This window comes from Hyaena hyaena, unplaced genomic scaffold, assembly GCF_003009895.1.
Source record: "Hyaena hyaena isolate Hyena2069 unplaced genomic scaffold, ASM300989v1 scaffold_2, whole genome shotgun sequence".
Taxonomy (NCBI): domain Eukaryota; kingdom Metazoa; phylum Chordata; class Mammalia; order Carnivora; family Hyaenidae; genus Hyaena; species Hyaena hyaena.
Window position 1 is genome coordinate 5,968,682 of NW_024080634.1, and position 26,018 is coordinate 5,994,699.

General features: G+C 47.0%; 1 protein-coding gene across 3 annotated transcripts in view; it reads right to left on the reverse strand.

Annotated features, from left to right (window-relative positions):
- HLCS (holocarboxylase synthetase) overlaps positions 1-26,018 on the reverse strand; it is a 220,864-nt gene that overhangs the window by 925 nt on the left and 193,921 nt on the right. Inside the window, exons 7-12 of one of the 3 annotated variants that reach the window (XR_005527818.1) lie at positions 17,758-17,825; positions 15,908-16,068; positions 10,276-10,390; positions 7,646-7,859; positions 4,520-5,762; positions 2,970-2,973 (exon numbers count right to left, since the gene is read on the reverse strand). Coding sequence is in view for 1 of the 3 variants with exons in the window: in XM_039228875.1 (XP_039084806.1) it covers positions 5,591-5,762; positions 7,646-7,859; positions 10,276-10,390; positions 15,908-16,068; positions 17,758-17,825 (730 nt within the window). In the remaining 2 variants the exon portion in view is untranslated. Of the gene's footprint in view, positions 1-1,486; positions 5,763-7,645; positions 7,860-10,275; positions 10,391-15,907; positions 16,069-17,757; positions 17,826-26,018 lie in introns of those variants that run through there. The other 2 variants (XR_005527817.1, XM_039228875.1) reach the window with 2 other exon arrangements.

Below are 26,018 nucleotides of genomic sequence, written 5' to 3' on the forward strand. Positions count from 1 at the left end.
GAGCATAGGTGTGCTTTTATTTCCTCCTAACCTCTGTGAACTCGATACCATCAAGAATAGCACCTTCAGAGTATATTGAATAGGCATCAAATGCGAAAAATATATATAGCCAGATTATTTTCTGAGAATGACACGTGGATGATTTAGGTGCCCAAGGCGACTGGCTACCCCTGTCAGGTTTGACTACAAGGTGAAAGCCCTGCGGCCCACCCAGACCTGTATTTCCCTAGGCTCGTGTTTGCTACAAGTAGTGCTAATAAAGTTAGTTAACATTGCATGTGCAATATGGAAAATTGTCAATGGTCTGCGCCTTGTGGAAGAAAAGTCGCTAAAGGGATATAATAAAAATGGTGTATACGTGTTCTTTAGCAATTTCCTGCCTTTTCTGCATAGCAAGAAAACTCCATGAACATGGCCTGTATGTAACAGGAAAACAGAAATCCTTTTATAAAGCACCAGCAGTGTTTTTAAAAATAAACTTCCGTTCATTTTTGTCTTAGTTTTATATTTTTGCTTCAAGAGTTCACCATTTAAAAAACCATACCATGGCTCTGAAGTGGATGGATGCACCAAGCCACCGTCTTTCAATTTGCTTCACACTATAATCACGCCATCATTTCGCTGTTTCAGAAATGGTTTTTCTAGGAAACCCTGCGCCTTTCTGCGTGGAAAGATTTTTCACAAATGCCTTTAAGATTCTAGAATCAAAGGGCACCTGTAATCAACTGTTCCCAAAATGTGAAATGATCATCTGCCGACCTAGTGTCACACTGAGGGTCTCCGCCTTATTCTTAGCAGGGTGTCAGTTGCCTCATGGTGGGTGGGTGAAACTTGCAAATTTTGGAACGTGTGGTGCAGCGAAGGGACTGAGTCCTAAGAATCCAACACACAGACCCCAGTTGCACTTAGCTATACCTCATCAGCAGCTCTTTGTGCACGTAGAAAATAAGCCCGGGGGGAATTCTTTTCTTATGCTCACAAGTCTCTAATAAGCCATGATTCCTGGAAGGAGGGGTTTTGATGAGCAGGAGAGATCACCTGACATTTTTCAATAAAGTACCGCAAAATGCATTTGTGTCTACCTTGTTATGAACCATTGGGGGCCGTATTGATGAGTAAATACAAATCATGAAGGCTTTTCAAGCAGCTTAAGATCAAAGGTTGTGGTGAAAAAGACCGTTATAGATTCACAGATGATAACATAAGTAGGCTTGACAATGAGTGTGTGTGTACTTGAAAAATAAAATGGGTACTAGGGAAAACGGTCTTGTCTACACAAACATCATGGTTTTCATAGCCTAGAACATGAAGGAAGATTCCTGTGCAAGCCGGCTTCCAGGCAGCCGGCAGCTCAGTTTAAAGTGAACGGGAGTTACTATGGCAACCTAATATTGTTACCTCCATCTTTAAGAGTCTGCACATTTAAGCTGGGGATATCGTTTCTTGACTTCTCTGAGGCTCCGGCAGGGGAAGAGGAAGTATTTTAATAAATATGACTTTCACAAAAAAAGAAAAAAAAATTGTGGTGGGTCCTAACACGTTGACGAAAAATGCCAGATCAAACGGATTTGAGAAAGAAACCCAGTTTAAGACTGGCTCGGCCCTCCAAGGGGCCTCCCAGGGAAAGGAATTCCTTTATGTTCATGGAAGCCCTTTCTAGAAAAGCCATTCCATTCATACCTTTGTAGAGAAGGGAACAGGGTGTGAAGAAGGGCTGCTCCAAAAATCCGGTATTTTCCACTCCCTGGTCCCACACCTTTTTGTCCTTCTTAAGTCCTAGGGCCAACCAAGGCGTTCCACTTGGACCCTAAGGGTGGGAGAAGTTTACGTGGTCAATGAATCCTGTACAAAGTCTACCCGAAGTTGTAATTTATTGTAACTGTAAGACAGTTAAGGTAGACTGTGGGGGGTGCTCCGATAAAATGACATACAAAGAACGTTTTCAAATAAATGCCAGGAAATTATAGTAGTTTAAAATCGTAGTGCATCACAGCCCTTGGGTTATCGAAGATGCATTTATTCAAGCTGTTCCTAAACTTAAGTATGACATATAAAGTTAAAATCTTGGGGAAAAAAACCTCAAAAGTCAAGCAGTTCTTACACAGGAACAATTCTCCAAGAACAAAATTTGTTCTTCTAGTAAACTTGTTGTTAAATTTTCAATTTAAAATTTTATATTAAATTTACTTCTCACCTCAGTTAAGAGCTTTCTTGTTTTTGTTTTGTTTTTGTTTTACTTTGGGTTTCATTCTTTGGAGTAGGAAGATTTCTCTTTTGTATGACACATAACACATTTGTCAAAAATAAATAAAAAACAACAAAAAGCACCCGGCTTCTTAATAACTTAGAAGTACATACATACTCCTTACCATGTAAAATTATTTATTTTGTAAAAATGTTTAAATATGAATAAAAATACTGTAACCAAGAGTAGTTGCCTATTTTTAAAAATGACACGTGGTAAAAATAACAATGAGCCCAAACTGTACAGAAAATCTGAAAGTTTATTTTGGTTAAGACTTGAGTTTTATAGGCACTGGTTTAAAGTAATTACTTTTCAGAGACGATACTTTGAAAAGATAAAAATGGGAAGATTTACGCTTTAAAAAAATTTAAATGTGCATAGTAATTACGCAGGAATAAGGAGTCTCCGTTTTCTGCCGGGTAAGAGCAGACAGAGCTTCTAGAAGGCAAGCCGAAAATGCCTCCCTGCTACATCCTGAAACTGCTGGGTGAGGCGGGCTTTTCTCCCACTTCCCAAGCTCAAGGGCAGGAGCAACCACAGGGGCTGGCCCCGTGCTTGTACGTGGGGCAGCCGGGGATTGGAGGCTGCATGGTACCCCGACCTGGGCCCGTGTAGCCCTCCATCACCCACCCCTCATGGGCCCACTCATTGTCACATCACGCAAAGTCTGTGGTAGCAAAGAGGAGTGTTTGAGACCAGACACGAATCCTTGGACTTTTTGCACACACCTCCCCCCCCCCCCACCCCCACTCCCCGACGCTGCCAGGAGGCCCAGCATCCAGGGGTGCTGCTTTGGCGGGGGCCACGTGTCCTAGGCAAAACTTTGAGCACATTCGGGGGCCTTGCCTTTTACACAATGCACAGCCTCTACACTGGGGGGCCAATCGGTAAGATGCTCAACGCGCAGGCCAATCATTGTGCAGCCTCTACACGCAGGGAGCAAATCAATGCACAGCCTTTACACACGCGGGCCAATCAAATGCCTTGGAAAGCACTCGCCAGTCTTGAGTTCAGTTGCCATGTTTTCAAGATTATAAAGAATATTCCAAGTTTCCGCTAAGACTTTAAAGCTTCTTGAGATCAGAGACTGCCGGTTGCACCCGAAATCCATGGGGGTCGTGTAGAAAGTAATTTCCCTAACCCTAATGGCTACAAAATGCTTTTATTCAGCTCTTCTATATGAAGCAGAATTTCAAAAGTCTTTGGTTCATCTGAGGCAAAGTCAGGTCTATGAAAAACGTAGCATCTGCTTCAAGTCTACTTCGTGTCCCTCAAGACGACTGGGTGACAACACGATAAAGAACAGTCTTAAAAGCACAGAGGCAAAGGAGTCCATGCCCGGAACATCTCCATCTGCGCTGACATGGCCACACTTCATTAGTTTTAATTTACAGAAAGGAAATGAAATGATAACATTTTTTTCCCCAAAGAAGAACTATCTAGAATAGGACTTCGGCTTAAAACAAAACATAGCATGTTTCTCATTAAAGAACCCCCCCAAAGAAATTCAAACAGCAACAATGGCAGCTCTGAGAGATGACTTGCCTTGTATTACAAAGTTTGAGAAATGAAACTCGCAGTATTAGTCCGGAGATCTCTCCTCTTGATGATGTTTTGCAGATGCCTTCTCATGGGTGAGTCCATTTGGTAATTTTGGGGTGGTGTGGACTTTTATTTAAACTTGTCACTAATTCCAAAAGACTTACACACTTAAGGACAGAAGCTGTTTTTTTTTTTTTTTTTTTTTGAGAAAAAAAATTCTAATTGAAGCCTTATTTGCAAAAATTACTTCTGAAGTTTTTTTAAAAGTTACATTTCCAAGAAACACATATTGGGTTGGTGTACTTAACTAAACATGCTATTTCCCCCCTCCCCCCCTTCCTATGGTGCTGGCTGTGCCTGGCTAAAGGTGGACAGATTTTATACTGAAAACCGCAAGCTTTTGGAATTAGCCTGACTGGGTAAAGCTGGATAAAGATAGGGCTAGTGTATAATAAGGGGATTCTGTTCAAAGCTGAGAGCTCCATCAAGTTTTCTTTCCACTAATTTCAATTGGGGCAGGCAGGAAGAGAGAAAAGTGGACAAAAACTGGCCTTTTAAGGCTCAAAAGTAATGTGTATGATCCACAAGTTCAACAGAGATAGGAGTTACATGGAAAAAGCATGGACTACATCTGGAAATCACAAATGTATATCAAAAGGCTTCCTTTCTTTTGTTCTTCCACGGAGACTTTTAGGGCATCAGATCCTGAACAGCTTCTTTTAAAGCTTAAACACACACACGCGCGCGCACACACATCCTCCCTCTTAAATGATGGCGTTGAGTATCAGTTGTATTTTCTTTCTTGGCAATTTAGAAGAAGAGGGGCAAACAATTACGACTTACAAATAAAATGCCATGTACCTCTATCCTCTGCACAAACTGTCTCTCAGGAATGCGCCACATTTCAAAGGGAACCTGCAACCAGCTTAAAAGCCCCAAAGCTTCCCTTGTGTGTGGTATGAAGGGAGCCTTCGTCTCCAGCTGCTGGGGCCCAGTCATCCCCCCTCTTCATCCATACGAGGCTTAATCAACACTTTAAGGCTCTTGAACTTGATCCCATCGTTTTGGGATAGGCAGTAAATTCAAACTTATGAGAAGAGCGCTCAGACACGAACGTCCAAGCAGGTAAGTGCTTTCCTCGCCAAGGTCACTGCAGCCACCCCAGTGACACCCATCTCCGCAGCCCCTTAGGTACTGGGTTTGGACCGCAAACCACTGGGCCCAGAGGATCCCTCAGAAATCGACTTTCTTTTTCCTTATGGACAAAAAAAATAAAATGACAACGAACTGCCAAAGTATGTTCCTCTAGGAAAACACCTCCCGGGATGCTCATAAACAGTGTTACCAAACCTCTACCTCATCGCTGGCCTGGGCCTGGAAGCTTCTTTTGATTTATTTTTTAATAGTCTGGGAGTGAAGGTCTCCGCTACTGGGGAAACATCTGAATTATTCCGTTGCTGTTTCCAAATAAAAACTTTTTTCTTTCTGGGCCAATAAACACACATCCAAGCCGGAGAGGGGAGAAGGATTTCACACCTATGGTACTGCTTTATCTGAATTAAATGTTCCGCTACCCGCAGAACATCTTCTGACACCAAGTCAATCGGCAGCAGACAGAACAAAATTAAGGAATTCAGGAGATTAACTGGAGGGAGGAAAAATAAAATCCACCTACAAGTCTAAATCCGTTTTCCAGTTCCTCGGGCTAGGAAAGGCAGCAGAAATTGAACCGGAATGTTCCCCGCAGTGGCTCCGCCCGCCCTCCCGCTGCCCAGAGGCCAGGACGGCGGCCCCAGGCCGGGGCTACTGCTGTTTGGGGATGATGAGGTTTCTCAGCATGTCGAAGGAGTTGCCGTCTGGGTGCACCGTCATGACCTCGCCGCCCTCCTGGTGAACCTGAAGGAACCCAGAATTGTCCAGGCCGACTATCCACACCTCCGGGCCCTCGAGGCCTCCTAGGCGGACCCTCTGGCCACTGTACATGAAGAAGAACAGAGAGTCACTGGGAAATGTCATGCGTCTAGAGACAGGTGATTAAGGACCTACCCACTGTGCAGAGGGACTGGGGGGGCGGGGGACGAGATAAAAGGCTCTGACTCTCACTGGTCCCTCATGAACTGTTTCGATAAACGACTAGAATAATCAGGGTGATGGCAATTCCAATGGGGAGCTCGGACCTTCTCGGCACCACTTCCTCACCCTCCAGCACTTCTAAGGCTCACTGTGCAACTCTAGGATTTTTGGCCGAGACTGGGGACACAGAAACTGAGCTGGAAAGTTAATTTTATAAAAACATGGCTGGCGTGCATCACCTGCGAGTGAAACTCACTCTAATGTTGCTTCATTTAATATGTTCCAAACGTACCCTTTGAGTTACATCCGTATAAATAGTTTTTAAAATACAGGGTACCTCTTCCTCCCCCTGCCACTCATTTTTCAAATATTTGGAAGAAGTCTAAACATACAGAAAAGCTGAAAAAATAGTACAACACACCTCAGATCCCCTCTTCACTTATATTCACACCAACTGATAACATTTTCCATATTTGCTTTCTCTCTTCAGGCACACACACGTGCTTTTTTGCTGACGTTTAGAAATAAGTTGCAGGCATCATGACACTTTACCCCTTAAATACTTCAGCATGTACCTTCTAAGAACAATCTCCCACAAAACCAGAATACCATTATTACCCTCAAGAAATCTAATCTTGATATAATAACATCTAATATATAGTTCATGTTTAAATCTCCCCATTGTCCCATTAATATTTTTTGTGGCTGTTTCCTCCCATCGAGGGTCTAATTATGAGTCGCATCTTGCATTTAGTTGTCATGCCTCTCTAGCCCTCTTTAATCTCAACCAAATCTCCCACCTTCTTTTTAGTTTTTGTGTTTGAGGACACTGCCGTTTTTGAAGCATGGGAGCCAGCTGGTAGATAGCGGCACCTCTCCAGCTTTGGGTGCGAGCGGATCTCCTGGAGCATGTACTGAAACATGAACGTGCTCAAATGCTCGGCCAGCCTCAGAGTTTCTGATTTAGGAGGCCCAGGGTGGCACTTGAGAATAACCTGTACTTCTAACAAGTTCCCAGGTGAGGATGCTACTGCCCCTGGGGGATCTCACTTTGAAAACTGTTGTTATCTAGAACGTTCTACGATTTAAATAAACACGCTGGAAAACTCTCCGGTGATGCTGTGTCCTTCTCGCTGCATCCCGTCAGCAGCAGGCCTAGGATGCCAGCTCGTCCTGGCACTGCCGATGGTAACTGGCTCAAGATGGTGTCCGCCAGTTTTTTTCTCCATCGAAAAGGTAAACAATTAGTTATCTAGACCTGTGCTCAGTTTCTTGTTTTAAGACACTGAACTACTAACTGGATGAAGGCATTTTAAAAGAATGAAGACGGGGGCACCTGGGTGGCTTAGTCGGTTAAGCGTCCGACTTTCGCTTAGGTCATGATCTCGCGGTTCGTGGGTTCGAGCCCCGCATCGGGCTCTGTGCTGACTGCCAGCTCAGAGCCTGGAGCCTATTTCAGAGCCTGTATCTCCCTCTCTCTCTGACCCTCCCCTGCTCATGCTGTCTCTCTCTCTCCTAGAAAGAAAAAAAAAGAAAAAAAAAAAAAGAAAGAAAGGGATTTCGGAGATGACTGACCGGCTCAGTCAGAAGAGCATACAATTCTTGATCTCAGGGTTGTGAGTTTGAGACCCCCGTGGGTGTCGANGGAGCCTGTTTCAGTCTGTGACTCCCTCTCTCTCTGACCCTCCCCTGCTCATGCTGTCTCTCTCTCTCCTAGAAATAAAAAAAAAAAAAAAAAAATATTAAAAAAAAAAAAAAAAAGAATGAAGACGGGTCAGCACTCACCTGTGTACCCAATACTTATAATAAAGGGGAAGAACGCCGTTGGGCCCTTTGTCCTGAAATGTGCCGATCAGTTTCTCCAGCGCCGTCACAGTTCTGGCGATGAGCTCATCAGTCCTGAAGGGCTTCAGCTCTGCCCTGTGTCGCTTATTGTATTCCGTGACCAGATCATTGATGCATATGGTGGGGTTACTGTTACTCACGTTAAATCCACAGCCTGCCACAAACACAAATGGTTGAAAAGCGCGAGCGGCTCAGCCTATTGGGAGGATCACCCGTTCCTCTCAACCACCTGGAAGAAGTTAGAGCCTGTATCCCCTGCGTCCTGCTTCCCTTTCCCTCACGTCAAATTTATTATCTCTGGCCACTTAAAGAATGACTTATGTCTTTGGGACCACGTTCCTTTCTTCACCCTTCCTTTATTACCCTTGTTCAAGTGGGGACCACCCCAACCTCACTGCAGATCGGTCGGGGAGAGAGAGCCAGGCAGATTCGATTCGATTAAACAGAAGCTCTGAACGGGGCCGAGCTCCTCAGACTGGCCTCTGAAACGATCCTTCATGGGGTCGAGCCAAGAATTGCAGGTCTGCACGGAGCCCAACATAAAGTAAAACCTCGTTTCTTTTCCGACTTGAATAACAGAACACACGTCTGAAAATAAAGGACTTTATTCAGGTCTTAAGGAGTAAACTCTGGATGCAGAGATTTCAAACCTTGGTCGTGGCATACACCTAGAACACATCTTTTAATACTTTAGCCTTGGAAGTCTCTGGTGCTAGGGTTACGCTGCTGGCAAGGGGCCTACATTGTTCAGTGGCTCTTTTACAGGCTCCTAAACCACGGCTTCGGGAGAGCGGGTTACCAGCCGTGGGGTTTGAACAGCCTTGTCTCCGCGGTTACTTAATATCACCATCCTCTCCGGGAGAGCTACAGTCTACAGAGAAGTCAAACCTCACTTTCAACAGGGCCCTGAATCAACCTCAAAGAGGTCTTCAATAAGAAATGAAATACGGCAAGAACGCAGCAGTGAGACTATCTTGTTTTCAGTGCCTCTGAGAAAAAAAATCCCCCCAACACTCGTCTCAGATAGAATGGTGACATTTATAATAACAGTATTCTTCAGTAAATGTTCAGAGCCATTTGCAGCATGAAAGGAAGGATTGATGGGCCTCAGAGTTTTGTTTTTTTAAAATATACCGGCTATTAAAATACAAAGCAATATAAATTACATCTGGAAACAACACATAACTACAGCAACGGGGACAGAATTAGCAGTTGTTCATTTGTTCATTCATTCGACAACACACAGAGCACGGAGGGGAAGGCATTAGAGTAAGTGTGTACAGTGCTGAAAATCTCCCTTATATTCCGAAAATTCCAGGTCCGGGGGAAAATAGGAATACTGACCAGTGCCAGCTTAGGCTACGCCTTTCCAAGGACCAGAGAAAATCCTTGTTGGTGACTCTGAATCTTTTCTCAAAGATGCCCCTTCTCCCCTCATCACCTCCCAGAGCCTTAAGAATTTAACAAAAGCTGGGGCGCCTGGGTGGCTTAGTCGGTTAAGCGTCCGACTTTCGCTTAGGTCATGATCTCACAGTTTGTGGGTTCGAGCCCCGCGTCGGGCTCTGTGCTGACTGCCAGATCAGAGCCTGGAGCCTGTTTCAGTCTGTGACTCCCTCTCTCTCTGACCCTCCCCTGCTCACACTGTCTCTCTCTCCCAAAAATAAATAAAACATTAAAAAAAAAAAAAGAATTAACAAAAGCTATAAATTCTCCCCACATGAACACGTCCCCCCACCGCCCCAGTGACAGAATTCCTTAGCTCCTGAAGCATTCCCTGGGCCTCCTTGATACCTGTGGGCCCTCCTTCAGAATATCTGCATCTAGCCTAATTAACACATTTAAAAATGGGAAGCGGAGCCTGGATGATATTAGGCAGTTTGCTCAGAATAATACTGCCGGTGGAGAGCAGCACTGGAAACATATGCTTTGTACTTCTGGCTGGTATTTCTGACACATCGTCACACGTGTTCTGTCCGTTGCTAATTTTTGAACGTTAGGTTCTCCTGGGCATTAGGGAGAAGCTGATGCTCAGATGGGCAGGAGCCTAAGAACTTCTGACACTGTTTCTGAATCCATCTCCTTGCCTGATACGGATGCGCTGAGGGGAAACAGGCTTCTTTAGCCCATCTTGATGGGCCTGAAGCTTCTTCTAAAGGTCCAAAAGAACGCAACTTTTTCAGGGCCTGGGAAGGTCCCATTAAGAATGCCAGACCACCAGGAGACCCATCCTTGATATTAACTTTCTTTGCTTATCATAAAATGGCATATTCAATGCTTACTTTCACCATTCAACAGGGAGTAGACGTGTGGAGAGGTGTAATAAAAAACCTGTTTGATGTGATACCAGTTTCGTGGTTTCCATGGCCATGGACAAGAACGCTGAGCCCCTTTGAAGGGCTTTCAACCATTCTGGCCTCTTTTGCATACATCTTGTGTTCTGTAACTCGGGACTCAAAGAAAAAGTAATCCCATATGATAATCCATTCCCCCCAGTGTAGCCATGTATAAACCATTTTTATTTTTGCTTTTATTAATCTAAAAAGGTGGAGGAAAGGGCTTTAAAAACTTACCAATAAGTATATAAAACGTTTCTCCCAAAAGTGTTGAGTTCACCAGAACTCCGCCAAGCTTCATGAGGTCACTATAATAAATATCGTTGGGCCATTTCACTCGTAAGTCGATATCCTAAAGGAAAATCTGTGCATTAATCAAGCGAGCACAGGATACAAAGGGAGAGGTCATCTAGCGCAAAGGAAGATGAGTGGGATACTCTCGAATCTAAAGGAACATGGGATCTCAACCTCTCTTCTGGTTCTGACAGCTAATCTTTGGGACAATCCAGTGTAAAGGGACCACCTTGGGGGCTGGGAGAGAGACCTAAAGAACATATCTGGCATAAATTTTGGCATCTTCCCCATGCCCAGCACTGTTCATTACCTCAGTACAGGCATACGTCTTTATTGTGCTTCACAGATACTGTTTTTTCACACAGTGGAGGCTTGCAGCAGCCCTGGGCGGAGCCAGCTGATCTACCAGGGCCGCCATCTTTCCAACACCCTTGCCCACTCCGTGTGTCTGTGGCACATTTTGGGAATTCTCACAATGTTTCAGACTTTTCCATTATTTGGTTATTATGGTGATCTGTGATCAGTGATCACAACTCGCTGAAAGCTCAGATGATGGCTAGCATTTTTTAGCAATAAAATATACCTTTTTAAGCTTTTCCTTTATTTTGAGAGAGAGAGATCAAGTGAGCACGAGCAGGGGAGGGGCAGAGAGAGAATCCCAAGCATACTCTGAGCTGTCAGGGCGGAGCCTGATGAGAGGCTCAAACTCTCGAAATGTAAGCTCATGACCTGAGCCGAAACCAAGAGTCGGATGCTTAACCGAATGAGCCACCCAGGCGCCCCCACAATAAAATGTTATTTAGTTAAGGTGGGTACTTTGCTTTTTTAGATGTAATGCCATTGCACCACAGTATAGTGCAAACATAATGTATAGGCATCGGAAAACCAAAACCCACCAGCAGTGAGCACCTATAGGGTGCTGGGTGGGGGGCAGGGAGAGAATTATACTCTTGGGGTCCTTTTCCCTTAAGGAGCTCACGCCTGAGACAGAAAGATGCCATACATTAACCAATGTCATAAAAGATGGGTAGAAACATCTCAAGGAGAATCCTACAGAGATGCAGGGGAGGAACATGGTTCACTGAATTATTACTGAAGGGCCTCACAACACTGCCAACAGTCAGCAGGTAACAGAAAGGATTTGTTCCGTGGCTCCCTGCCTCTCCATCCTGAAGCGGCCCTGGGCGACCCTGCCTGAGTCCTGGTCACAGTGGAACGGTAGAAGGGTGGTCCAATGCCTTGGGCTGGGCCACCCAGACCCCCACCTCTTGCCAGGACTCTTAAGTGGGGGCACAGAGACCCGCTGAGACCCAGTGGGTGCTGGAACTGCCAGGTCTCCCGGGCCCGGGGCTGGCAGCCAGGTTATGCCATGTGTGGGGAGAAGAAAAAAATCGGGACATATGAGGCTAGAAGAAAGGCACTCGGCAAAATAAAACGAAAGACTGCAGGGTAGCTGATGGCCTCTGATCCCACAGAGCTGTCTCTTCCTTCCCGGAGGGCCAGCGCCGCCCTGAGCCCCATGCTGGCACTAGTGTGTATGTTACTTATACCAGACCCACAGTGGGTACTAGTTTCGTCCCTATTTAACGAGGAAGAAACTGAAGCTGAGAGACACTGCCTGGCTGGCCTGCGGTTACACTCAGAAGTGGCAGAGCTGGGATTCAAACCCAGGGCTTGCTTGCTTGCTTTTCTTTTAAACGTTTACTTGCTTTTTTGAGAGTGAGTGCATGACAGTGGGGAAGGGCCAGAGAAAGAGGGAGACACAGAATCCCAAGTGGGCTCCAGGCTAGGAGCCATCAGCACAGAGCCCAACGCGGGGCTTGAACTCACGAACTGTGAGATCATGACCTGAGCCGAAGTCGGATGCTCAACCAACCAAGCCACCCAGGCGCCCCCAAACCCTGGGCTTTCTGACACCAAGCCCGCAGGGGGCCGAATACTGTGCGACACAGCCTGCTGCTTCCAAACAATCCCTTTCTCTCTCCAAGGCCTTTTGCACTTGGCCAGTGGGAATATGTTTCGGTTCTGCTCTGCAGGGGATTCCAGGCAGAGAGAAGAAACGCAGAAGCACAAAGGAACGGAAGTGTAAAGGAAACGTGGGGGGTGTGCACCGTGACTTGTAACTGAAAGGGAGGGAGCTTCATATTCCTTCCTGTCTAGAATAGGGATCTCCATGGGGCCGGAGCAAGGGCGACATCCTGCTGCCCTAACCCCAGGGGACACTGGGCATCGCTGCAGACGTCTCTGGTCGTCGCAGCTTGAGGGAAACCTGCGGGCGCCGCGTGGGAGCAGCGCCAGGATGCTGTTCTGCCTCCCGCGGATGTCACCTGAGATGGGAGCCCAAGGTCAACAGCGTCCAGACCAAGAAACGCTGGTGTCGAAAATCTGTAGCTTGGAGACTGTGGGCCTGGACACTGTCACAGGTCTCCTTCTTTGTCGTCTCTCGCCTTCCCCGGCCCCCTGTGCCCAACACGCTCCCCGCCCAAGCTCAGCTCCCGCAGTAGGTGGGCAGCGGCCTTCTTGTGCACTGGCCCCGCTCCTGGGCTCCTGATTTTCTTCGCAAGTTGCGATCTGGCGAGTCAGTACTGCGGCTTACGGAATCGGAACTGTGGGTTCTGGGGCGGGTGAACAATGGCATCTATTTCAAGACGAAGAGAAAGGCCGCGTGCTTATTTTATACTATCTCAACCATGTATTCAAACAGCTGCTGTGGGCCCCCCGGGTATAAAGCACTACATTAGGCTCCTTGGGACCCAAATAAAACTACTGCACTCACAGAACTGGTTACTTTATCAGATGCAACCAGGAGCACAAATAACTGCACAAATAATCGCTGCTCCAGAGCGATTCGCAGGAGAAACCATAAAAGTGGCTCAGACCTTCAAAATACCAAAAGGTTATTTAGAGGAGGGAGGTTGTCGCTAGAAGTTTCCAGGAATGGCACTGGAGCTGGGCCTCCCAGGGCCAACAGAACTTCCAGGCATAGAGAGGAGAGGAGAGGAGAGCAGGAGGGTGGGGGTGGAGGGCTACAGGCGCCCAGCGGGGACCTCGCGGACAGAAGGAGCAGTGAGAGGGGCGGCGGGCAGCACATTGCAAGTTCCGGAAGGAGTAAGGGCCTCTGGTCCAGAGAGACAGGCACCATCGGTGTGCTGATGAAAGAGTAAGAAAGGCCAACTGTACGGGGCGCCTGGGGGGCTCAGTCAGTTAAGCGACCGCCTTCAGCTCAGGTCATGATCTCGCAGCCTGTGGGTTGGAGCCCCGCGTCGAGCTCTGTGCTGACTGCTCAGAGCCCGGAGCCTGCTTCAGATTCTGTGTCTCCCCCTCTCTCTGCTCCTCACCTGTTCGTGCTCTCTCGCTCTCTCTCTCAAAATTAGATAAACATTAAAAAAATTTTTAAATAACAAAAGAAAGGCAAATTCTATGTAACTGGGGCCTATTTCAACCATCCCAGAGCTGTACTATGTAAGCCTAATGGACTCTGTTAAAAATAAATACTGAGAGGTGCCTGGGTGGCTCAGTCAGTTAAGCGTCCAACTTCAGGTCAAGATCTTATAGACTGTGGCTTTGAGCCCTGCATCAGGTTCTGTGCTGACAGCATGGAGCCTGCTTGGAATTCTCTCCCTCCCTCTTCTCTCTTCCCTTTCCCCACTCGTACTCTCTCAAACTGTAAAAAAAAAAAAATTCTTTAAATAAATCAATCCTGAGAAAGTAAATCCTAAGAGTTCTCATCATAAGGGGAAAAAATGTTTTCTGGTAACTATAGGAGGTGATGGGTGCTAAGTTCCTGTGATGTCACGTCACTTCACAAGGATGTCAAGTCGTTGCGCTGTGTGCCTCAAACTGCCACAGTCAATTCTGTCTCAGTAAAAACGGAAAACGAAACAAAGGAAGAATTCCTCCAATCCCAAACCAAAGTCACATCACACAGGTGAGACTGAGCTGTGTGACTGCGGAAACAGGACAGAAGAAGGGGGGGGAGTGGAGGGCGGCGGGGAGGGGTGGGGACATCACCCATCAGGTGTGCTGTGGAGGGCAGGCCGCCTACCTCACCTCCCTCTGCCTGCAGCGCCTGGCACAGCCCTTCCCCTCCGGCAGGCACTCCAAGAATGCTCGCTAAGTTACCAAAGGAGGCTACAAGGTCACAATCAAAGCCAAGAGAAACCTCACCAGGCTAATTTAAATTTTAAATTTCATTTATTTTCCCAAGACTAATGAACCTGTTGCTAGGGTTAAAATATTCTCCCCTGACCTCCCAAGAGAACTTCATCTTCTCGCCTGCCTTCTCTGCGGGGCGATGTCTGAGCCCGTGAAGGTTTGGGCGAAGCCTGCTGGCCCTGAGCGGGAGCAGGCCAGAGCGGCTGCAGACAAAGGCCTCCCACCTGAGATGGGTGAGATGGGGGGCCCGAAGGTCAACAGCGCAGAGGGTGAGAAATGCTGGTGTGGGAACTCTGTAGCTTGAGCCCAAGCCCTTCAGATACAGACAGCAAGGGTGCTGAATGCCTGGTGATAAATGTCATGTTTCAGCCTGGGTCTTAACATGGGAACCACGTACCCCAGTCCTACACACAGTGACCGTGAGGACAGGACCACATCGGAGGGGGCTCAGGGGCACTGGGGACGACTGGTTCCTAGTGAAACATGAGCACAGGCCCCTTTGAGAGTCTGGTCTCAGCCTCTGACTTCACGAATTAACATGATAATTGTTTTCAGCCTCACATAAGAGTTGTAGGTGGGAGAGAGCCTGGGAAGGAATTCCCTCTAAAAAAAAATTTTTTTTAATGTTTATTTTTTGAGAGAGAGACAGACAGACAGACATGAGTGGGGGAAGGGCAGAGAGAGAGGGAGACACAGAGCTGTTAGCACAGAGCCCAAAGCGGGGCTCAAACTCCAGAACCCTGAGATCATGACCTGAGCCGAAGCGGGACGCTTAACGGACTGAGCTGCCCAGGCGCCCCAGGAACTCCCTGATTACAGTCATGTGGAATTCTTCCAGGAAAACTGAGGAGGTGGATACAGTGACTGTGTTCATAGGTCTCTCGTCTCCTTAGTAAGTGACACTAAAGTATCCAATGGGAACGATGAAGCCAGCACCCCTGCCCTACAGCTGGGAGCATACACCCCAAAATGAACCTGCATGTTGAACCTGGGCGGCCACAGAGAAAGGACTGTTCTGCCCAATAGTGACTGTGCTAAATGAAAGTAGGAAATGAGAAGGTTGTTTAGGTCCATAAAATAAGCCTTTTTCACAAGACACAAATGGCCCATCCAGTCCAAAATGCTTCAGTTAAAGGAAAAAAGAAATAAAAAGAGGCTTGCCCTAAGATGCTTGATACATCGGACAGCAGCACAGGAAGGAAATTCTGGGAAAGAAACACATCTGGCGAGGCTGAAGCTGCCGTAAAACTTGATGGAGCTTTCCGAACTCTCCAAACTCTGGAAGCGCTTTGCTGCCAGCTTCGCAAAGAGCAGGCTGCAACTCTAGATGCCTCTCTTGCTCGGACACATCCACACACCACCTTGGCCAACTGGGAAGTACACGTAGGGTAGGGACGGAAGGTGAAGACGCCGCACGTACCTGGTACTCAGGAATGGACCTTACCGCCTCCACGACAGCCAGGGACATCAGATGCTGGACAAACGGGATCCTCTGTCCCAGCTGGGACCTCAGCGGGATGGAGACGAGCAGGGTGAACACGGCGCATCCCACGGGGCTCAGCCAAGCATTCGATCCCCGCCCTGGAAACACAGGCCCCGTCAGGAATGCGGACACATCGCCATGCTAACAGAGTCGGTTGCACACAGTGTCGAAAATGTGCCCAGGACTCAGAGCCACGTGTGGAATCCACCCAGACTGATTAGGATGCTTGGAGATTCTGGGGTTAACTCAAGAACAGAGAAGCTTTTTAAAATCTGATGCTGGGATGCTCAACAAGTTTCTGATAAGTGGCAGAATGTTCAGCCTCAGTGAGCGTATCATTTAGGCTTTGATGATTCGAAGTCTTACAGTGTCTGAACATGACTGTCAGCTTAATTCTCACCATATGGTCATGCAGGCAGAAACAAAGACAGTGAGGAGAAGGAGCCGGGTCTGCCTTGTCAGGAGAAGTCCTGGGAGCCACATTTTAGAAGCGACCCGTATCGTGGAGATAGTTTCACAACCCTGTGAATATGTTAAAAACCCCAGAATTGTACACTTTAAATGCAGGAACTGTCTGGTACGTGAATTAAATCTCATTGCTGTAAGGGTGGGCAAAAGGAAGCTGAATTTAAAAGGTAATCCCTGGCATTAACTCTCTGAGCTATTTTTTTCCTAAAATAGAAGTCAAGAAAATAAAGTGATCAAAATGAGAAGTATAATCAAAGTTCTTCTATGTCCCCCTTCCTTTTTTTTTTTTTAACCACCATATTGAGCCCCCCGGCTTTGGATAAAATGAATTTTCTCTTTGAGTTACGTTCAAAAGACATATTCAAAGGAAAGAAGTGGAAAACAGTGGATGTCTTATTTCGTTGCTCCTTTTGAGAAAGGCGTAAGGAGCCTCTGAGAGTTATAAGCACGTTTGGGTTGGCCTGGTGCTGGCTGGAGCGGGGGCGGGGGCAAGTGCCTCCTGCATGGTCACTGAGCGCGGAATCTGCTTGCGGTTGGACCCCAAGTGGATTCTGGGAGGATGCGGGCTCTCGTTTCCGAGGGTCAGCAGGTGGCGGAAGCTCTGTGGTCACTCTGTGAATAGGCATTGATCATTGATCTAAGCACCCGCTGCATGGAATTTCCAGTACAGCCCAGGCAGGGGATAGCAGACGGAAAGCCTCCTCCGTGTGACACTTAACAGGGACACAGAAGGCACCTCCCAGAGAACCTTCAGGCAAACAAATGTCTTTAGAACACAGTCATGATTCATGCACTGCAATGCCTAGAATGTGTCAGAAAGAGGAATTTACAAGATGTAGATGACTAAATGTTAAAACCATCCCCAGGGGTGCTTGGGTGTCTCAGTCAGTTGAGTGTCCGACTTCGGCTCAGGTCATGATCTGGCAGTCTGTGAGTTCGAGCCCCACGTCGGGCTCTGTGCTGACAGCTCAGAGCCTGGAGCTGCTTTGGATTCTGTGTCTCCCTCTCTCTCTGCCCCTCCCCCGTTCACGTTCTGTCTCTCTGTCTCTCTCAAAAATAAACATAAAAAAAAAAATTCCCAGTAGAACATCCAGTGATTAATAACCATCTCAGTGAGAGAATGCTTTTAATTGTACTAAAAGTCTCAATCTTCTGATCAATTTCCCGTCCTCTTCCTCCATTTTAGGGGCTGTGAAAACAAGCACTTCTAATGCGCGTCTTCTCTACGATCAGCACACACGATCAGCTGGCGATCTGGCCACAAGAGTCACAGATTTTAGAAAACAAAACAGCAGAAACGATAACAAAAGACGACTGACCTTTGCCCTGTGTTTGGCGGACTGCGATGGCTATTAACCCCATTTCCTGCGGGATCTCAAACATCAACCTGCAAACGGTGGGAAAGACTGGTCAGCCAGAACGGGGACAGGACAGGGCAGCCCGCAGCTCACACACACGGAGGGACCCTGTTTGCACTCATCTGTGAGCATGTGGGGGAAAGAAAGGGCCATTTTCCAGGTTTCGAGGGACACCGACCCCACTCCCAGCCTCTGTCCCAGGAACGAAGGAGAGGAGCCCAAGAAAACACCATTTAATCGAACAAGATTGGGGTGGGGGAAGCCTGTGTACCCGCCTGAGCTCTGAGTTTATTTAAGACATTGCTCGATTCTATTTCTTTGGAATATCCTATCAGGTTCTTTCTTCCCCGCTCTGAGGTGGTGTCCCTTCTTTAGTGACAACTAGCAGCTCCCGACATTTGTTTCTACTTACAGTGCGTTTCTGTCCGCACACTCGAACATAATCATAACAGAAGTTTCTGATTATTCAGAAAACCAATATGGTGGCAATAAAGCCGTTTAAAAGATACACTATCCCCTGAGAACTAATTATGTTTTAACTATAGTAAATAAATCTACACCTTCTGAGAACTCTGGAGAACCTTGGATCATTTTAGGCTTGAGTTCTGCTTTTAAAATGGTTTCATTTAAAAGAATACAAACTTCCCTTTGGGGATAGGTAGAAAAGTGCCTTATATCTCCACCAAATGAGTCAATACTAACCTTTTTTTTTTTTCCAGAAAAGGAAGCGGGGGGGGGGATCCCTCACACTGAGAATTTCCTCCCAGCCACTTTCTATATATTTTAACTCCGCGTGAGGAAGGCTCTCCTCTGCCTTCCCAGGAGTCGCTGACCAGGTACTCGGTGAGCATGGCTCATGGTGGGATTGATTAAACCGAGCAAAACTCAAGTCTGCCCACTGTGGGTGAAGCTGCTGGCTCTCTGAAGGACTTCCAGGAGAGGAAGAGGGGAGAGGAGGGACAATGGAGAGATGGTATTCCTATGAAGTTTCCAATGATCGTTCCCAAGGTTCCATAGTACCCCGCACCCCAGGGGCTCAGGAGAAAGGGCCCTGAAGAAAGACTATGATCTGGTGGGTCTTCATCTGCTCTCGGGGATCAGGGAAGGGGGTGGGACTGCACAGCTGGTGAGAGAAGAAACACACTTAAAAGCAGAGAGAAAACAGCACAGTCTCTCTCGGTGCGCCGTGGCTGGCAGACTCTGGCACTGATGCTCGCAGAACCATGGTGTCAAGGGGCCCGGAAGACCCCTTCCCTTGCTAAGAGCCTGGCCACGCTGGGCGGGGGCCAGCGGCCGGACAGGCACAGGGCACTCCCAGCGAGCAGGCTGCCCGCCGTAGGCGTGCCAAGCCTACCTTCCATCTTCCACGAAGCACAGCTCGACAAGTATTTCTCTTGGACACCGTGAATAACCCATTGAGACCGACTGTTCCTATGCACTGTCGGGCTCCAAGAATAAAGCGTCCTTTTCTTGGGTCGGACCAGCGGAAAACAGAGAAGGGATCTCTGTCCACGCAGGGAGGTAACACTGTCTTCTCGGAGCCTCGTGCTTTCCAGAAAGTTCCGGCAACCCCTCACCTGGGCTCCTAAGGCGGCGGGGTTCTGGTGGCGGTGGGGGGCAGCTAACGACCTTTTCTAGGGGAGCAGGCGGGGGGGGGGTGGTGATTTAGCACGTTGTGAGCAGACAGCAAAAGCTCTCTCAATGGCAGGCCATCTAGGATGTTCTTTAAATAAACATGTAGACAGAACACAGTCCTGTGGATGGCCAGTGCTGGTGATGGTGGAGTTGGGCGAGGGGGTGGGGGAGGTTTAGAAACCAAACACAGACTTCTAGAACAAAGAGAAATGATTAAGGGAACATATGCACTCAACTGCTGGAGGCTTGGCAGCAGTTAACAGGGCATATTGATGAGAAGACGGAGTTTGTGCAGCTGAAGGCCAAGAGGAAATTCTGCAAGAGGGAGACAACGAGGGAAGGGGGTAATGCTCGGTCTGAGACAACCAGAGGCCGCCAGATTTATTTGTGCTATCTGAGATAACTCTGGGGGCCAAACCACACAGCTCACGGTCAACAAAGAGGCATTTATGAACTTCGCAAATTTTACATTTCTGGAAACGAAGCCGCTAGGGTTTGCTCTAGCAGAAAGGAGGCACCATAAGTGCATTTCCATCCCGAATCGATGATGTTCTCACAAAAGGCAAAAGAAAAAGACAAAAAAGGAGGGGATCACATAATGATTACACCCCCCGCTGCTGTGTAATTTCTGTCCTCGTCTGCGGAGGCTGTGGAATAAAAGGTTTCTGTGAGTGGGAGCAGAATGTACTCACTTGGGTACCAACGGGGCACACGAGAAAAGCGCTCCGTTTTTCTACTCTTCTCTTGAGTCTCAAACATCCAGACCCCAAAGGGTCACTTTACAAATGTGACCACTTTGGTTGCTAAGGACATCACAGCACCTAGGGGGTGCTCAGCCAACAGAAACGTCCGGAATTTCACAAGGTGGCTGGAATAAAGCTTCAATAATTAGGAATGATCTAGAAGACTGGCTGGTATGAACCTGCGTGAAAACTCTGGATGAATAAAAATATAAACTCAGACCCATTCAGTCCATTTTGGGGATTCAAACCTAAGGAAACGGTCCACATTCACCACAGAGCTATAAAAGTAAAACTGGGAATAACCTATGTGTTCAAGAGGGAATCGTTGGGTACACCGTGGTTACATGAGGTCCGTGGAATAATTCCCATTAAATATGACGGTTATGAAGAGTATGTGGCAACATGGAGGAAATGCTTGCAACACACTGCTAAATAAAAAAGCAGTATGCAGGGGCGCCTGGGTGGCTCAGTCGGTTACGCGTCCAACTTCAACTCAGGTCATGATCTCACCGCTTGTTGGGTTCAAGCCCCACGTCGGGCTCTGTGCTGACAGCTCAGAGCCTGGAGCTGCTTTGAATTCTGTGTCTCATTCTCTCTCTGCCCCTTCCCCACTTATTCTCTCTCTCTCTGTGTCTCTATCAAAAATAAATAAATGTTAAAAAATTATGTTGAAAAATTCTGGCCCAAAAAAAGTGTGTTTAGATATATTTGTAATCAATTTTTATAAGTATTTCTAACAAAAGAACTAAAAGCTCTGCTTTAAAATTAAATAAGACAATCAGAGTTTTCTACAGCACCTGTTTTCTGAGCAAAAGCTTATTTGATAGTACTAAGGAGCAGAAATTCTTAAAACCAGTCTGATTGTAATCAATCAGGGCCTTTAAAACTTTACACTTTCTGACCTGGTAGCTGTTCTTCCAGGAATAAGTCCTCATAAGATTTCAGACAGAGAAACAAAATAATTCTGGGACATTTATCATCACAGCCTTACAATGTGAAAAATCAGAAACAACACAAACAGTCTATGAATAAAGGAATGAAAGAAATCATAGCATCCTCACATGAAAACCTATCACGTAGCCATCTGTGAGAGTGACAAATGTCCACTGGACTCCTTCGGGTGATTAAATTAGGAGGCAAAACCCTATATACAGCATGATTCTAAAAGATGTTTTAAAGTACCCTTTTTAGGGGCGCCTGGGTGGCTTAGTCGGTTAAGCGTCCGACTTTCGCTTGGGTCACGATCTCGCGGTTCATGGGTTCGAGCCCCACGTCGGGCTCTGTGCTGACTGCCAGCTCAGAGCCTGGAGCCTGTTTCACTCTGTGACTCCCTCTCTCTCTGACCCTCCCCTGCTCATGCTGTCTCTCTCTCTCTCTCTCTCCTAGAAATAAAATAAATAAATAAATAAAGTACCCTTTTAAACCTGTTAGGAAATATACCACAATGCTAGTTCTGCTTATTTTGAGGCGTGCATATATTTAAAAAAATAATACAGAAAGTGCAGAGTAGAAAATAAGTGCATATTCTCATTACAAGTGCATATTCTCCTAGACTTTCTCCCCTTTTAAACAAATTCCCATAGATATATTTTACAAAATAGGTTTCTGATGATTGGAGAACTTCCTGACTGTGGAGCTATTAAAATGATGCTGTGGATGTACAGTTATGGACATCTTATCGACATCTTATTTGATTGCTATCTTATTGATATTTGAATATCTTACAGACGATAAAAGGAATGCTTGATAACAGCACATTTGATCCCCTTCTTTGTAAGCTGTCCCTTCCTGGGTGCATTTAGAGGAAAATAAGGGACACGCATCAACAGCGGCTGTTATCTCCAGAAGGTGGGGGTAGAACCGATACATGATTTTAATCTCTCCTTTATGCCGTCCCATGCGGCTTCTGGGTAGTTAAGACTTCACGTGGTTTTGACTTTCTTCTTTGTACTTTTCTGAATTTTCCAGTGTTTCTGCACTGGGAGGGCATTCATTTTATAATCATTTTATAATCAGGAACAATGCTATTTAAAAAAAGATTTACTGAAACTCAACTTCGCTTTACGTAGCTTAAGCACGCATCCGCCAGCTCACGAGCTGGGGACCCATCTCTTCCTTTCCAGGGATGGGAGACTGAGCCGCACCAGGCTCGCTGTAAGGATCCCCCATAACTCAACCAATGCACGTATGGCTGTGTTGGTCCCTTGCTGTCTGTCGTCCCCTGGGGAGCCTGTGCCCCATGCAATGAGCAGGCTGAGTCTGCCTCCTGTCCCGGCACGGACTGCCTATGGGCTCGGGAAAGGGTGTGCCCGCGGCCGTCCGCATCTTCAAGGCACAGAGGACCTCCCTCAACTCTGGTTCCTTGTTCTTTTCTCTGATGTCTTCTCCCCCTGCCTTACTTGGCTTTCAGAAAGACACATTCTCTGGGGCGCCTGGGTGGCTCAGTCAGTTAAGCGTCCGACTTCAGCTCAGGTCATGATCTCACGGTTTGTGGGTTCGAGCCCCGCGTCGGGCTCTGTGCTGACAGCTCAGAGCCTGGAGTCGTTTCAGATTCTGTGTCTCCCTCTCTCTCTGACCCTCCCCTGCTCATGCGGTCTCTCTCTCTCTCAGAAATAAATTTTTAAAAAGGAAAAGAAAAGAAAGACACATTCTCAGACAGTGCCCCTCCCCTCTTTTCTATGTGTAAAAAAGAACTCCATTAAAGGGATAGGGAGGTGGCAAGGAGGAGAAGGTCCCAGGAAGTCATTCATTCAGTCACTATTTCTGATTTTTCAAAACTTTACTGGAAGAGAAATTCCCACTACGCACAACCCCGCTGACGTCTGCGTGGTTCAAAGGAAACAGTGCTAAGCTTCACTTCAGAAACTTAAAAAAAATTTTTTTTAAATGTATTATGTTGTAAACACCAACCATTAGTTTGGGCGGACTTAATAAAACTAAAATATTAAGATATTTTTGTTTTGAAAAAGTCTGACTCTAGGAGTTAATTTTTTTTAATCTTTTTTTTTTTTCTTTTAAAAGCAGTCTCCAGGGGCGCCTGGGTGGCTCAGTTGTTTAAGTGTCCGACTTCGGCTCAGGTCATGATCTCACAGTCTGAGTTCCAGCCCCGCATCAGGCTCTGTGCTGACAGCTCGGAGCCTGGAGCCTGCTTTGTATTCTGTGTCTCCCTCTCTCTGCCCCTCCCCTGCTTGTGCTCTGTCTCTCTCTTTCTTTAAAAATAAACATTAAAAAAATTTTTTAGGGGCGCCTGGGTGGCTTAGTGGGCTAAGCGTCCGACTTTCGCTTAGGTCATGATCTCGCGGTTTGTGGGTTCGAGCCCCACATCGGGCTCTGCGCTGACTGCCAGCTGAGAGCCTGGAGCCTGTTTCAGAGTCACTCCCTCTCTCTCTGACCCTCCCCTGCTCACGCTGTCTCTCTCTCTCTCCTAGAAATAAATAAAACATAAAAAAAAATTTAAAAAAAATTTTTTTAAAACATGTCTTCAATGTAAGGATGCGCAGCACTTTTTTTTTTTTGAGGAAAAAATGCATAGCTTTTTTTTTTTTTTTTTAACAATAACACATGAAATGGAGCAAGGGGTCCGGAGGGCTCTGTGATCCCTGGGGACACACTGGTGACTTCTGAACGGGCAGCTAGGCATGAGTGCAAAGCTGAGGCTGACAGTCCCAAAGATGCACAGGGCCTTCCAGAACTGGGGGTGGGGGGTGGGGGAGGGTGGTGGCTACTGATCCTAGCAGGACTGGAAAGGTTCCTGAGGGACTCTGAAAACACCCCAGTGAGGCACAGACAGGGAGTCAGATCAAGACTCAAATTCAAATCCCAGTGTTGACAGAACTAACATCAAGTAAGGGGCTCCATCTCTAAATCTCTCCTGGGTGAGAGAAAAACAGAACACTTGCTCTGGTTTCTGTAAGAAGGAACCAGAACACACACGGTGGTTTGATATCAGGTGGTTATTTAAATACAGCACTTTCTCTTTGTTGTGTGAATCCTACAACTTCTCAATGTCAGAAGACCTCCCACGACCCCTTCTTGGGGATAAAGAGGGTGGTCAGGGAGGGGGAGGAGCAGTGGAATGTGTGTCTGTGTGTGTGTTTAAAGTTTATTTATTTTGACAGAGAGGAAGCAGCAGAGAGAGAGGGAGAAAGAGAATCCCAAGCAGACTCCAAGCTGTCAGCACAGAGCCCTAGGCAGGGCTCAAACCCACAAACCCTGAGATCATGATCCGAGCTGAGATCAAGAGCCCGATGCTCAACTGACTGAGCCACCCAGATGCCCCAAATGTGAGTGTGTTTTAGCATTCCTCAAAGATTCTATAGATAATGCCTGTCCTCTGTACCTCTCCACCCGATCTCCCCCTTCCATCTACACAAGCACTAACATCTGAATATAGGGCTACAAAGCATTTAGATTAACACCAGTAATCGGGGTTACAGGACACTCCCTTTTAGGTCTTGGGTCCCTGAACCCACATAGCAAAGCTATAAACAGTTGGGTGAACTAGCTATTTGGTTGACTTTTTAAAGGCAGCACTTTCTTTTGGTTATTATTACTTGTGAATAATTTCAGCCACTCATGCACACAGGCACACAACACGTTTATTCATATATTCTTCCATTACCTTCTGGCTTTGACATTTAAAGCTATAACAACCTGTCATCAGTGAACTCCTGGAATACTGTAAATAAGTAAACTTTACATCATATTCCCTTTTCTCTCTCTCAATGTATAACAGGATGAGTATTTGAATTATAGGTGAAGTGGGAGTTTGGACTGCTCAAGGGCACATCGCAACCCCTGTCCAGCGCTCCCCAGAAGCAGAAGCCCCACCTGGACGTCTGTTGAAGGATGCCGTGGGTCAGACCCTCTGCTGCAAATGGTGTTAAATTTCTGTACTTCCTAGCATAACCACCACACATAAGTTTCCGGCTAATCTTCCCCATCTCCAACATCATAATAGCATCTCTGCTACTGCTAAATCACTCCGCTGTTCACAGGGAAGGAGTCTGTGGATTCAGCTTTTAGAACAAGGCACCTGTCTTCTTAGACCAAGCATTTATTGCTGTTGGTCTGTACTATTCAATCAAGATGGACACAAACCATGGGTTCTCACCCCTGGCACGGTCACATAAATAATGGGTGAGTGGCCATCACCTCTTTCCACTTTAGACCAGTGCAGTTACAGAATTTGCAAATGGACAACCAGACGGAGACTGTCACGGCACCCACGGCCACCTCCGTCACCACGCCTCTACAGCAGTCCTGATCCTAGATCCTTCTGGACGCGAGCCCCTTTGCTGAACAAACACACACGGGCACTCAGATCATGCGCTAAGCCCGTCCACTAGCGGTCCCCAGGTTACAAGATCTTCTCAACCCAGGGCTCAGGCCGATCGGAGTCCAACAGCTGTGGCTGGAGGTGTAAGGGCTCCTCATGGAGCGCGTCCACGGCCATTGCCACGAGTCATCTACCCCCACTGAGGGCCTTCTACTGTGAGACGTGGCTGCCGTTTCAGAAGACAGATGCTGACGCATCCTGACCACGTGGCGAGCAGACATCTGGGAATCGTTTCCCTGCAGGCACCGGGTAGACTTTCAACTTGTCTGGAACTGATGCCGGATCTTTGTGCTATGAGAGGCACTTCACATGCAATATCTCATCTAAGCTTCACAAATCAGATGAGGATACAGTGTTGGGAAAGCCGAAACCATTTCTGGAGGGCCACAGAGCCAGCAGGTCAGGAACGCAAGTCAAGTTCTGGCTGGATGTAAGGCTCATGCTGTTTTGCTTTTGTTTTCAAGCCTTCTCTTTGAAATAATGTCAGACGAACAGAAAAGATGCAG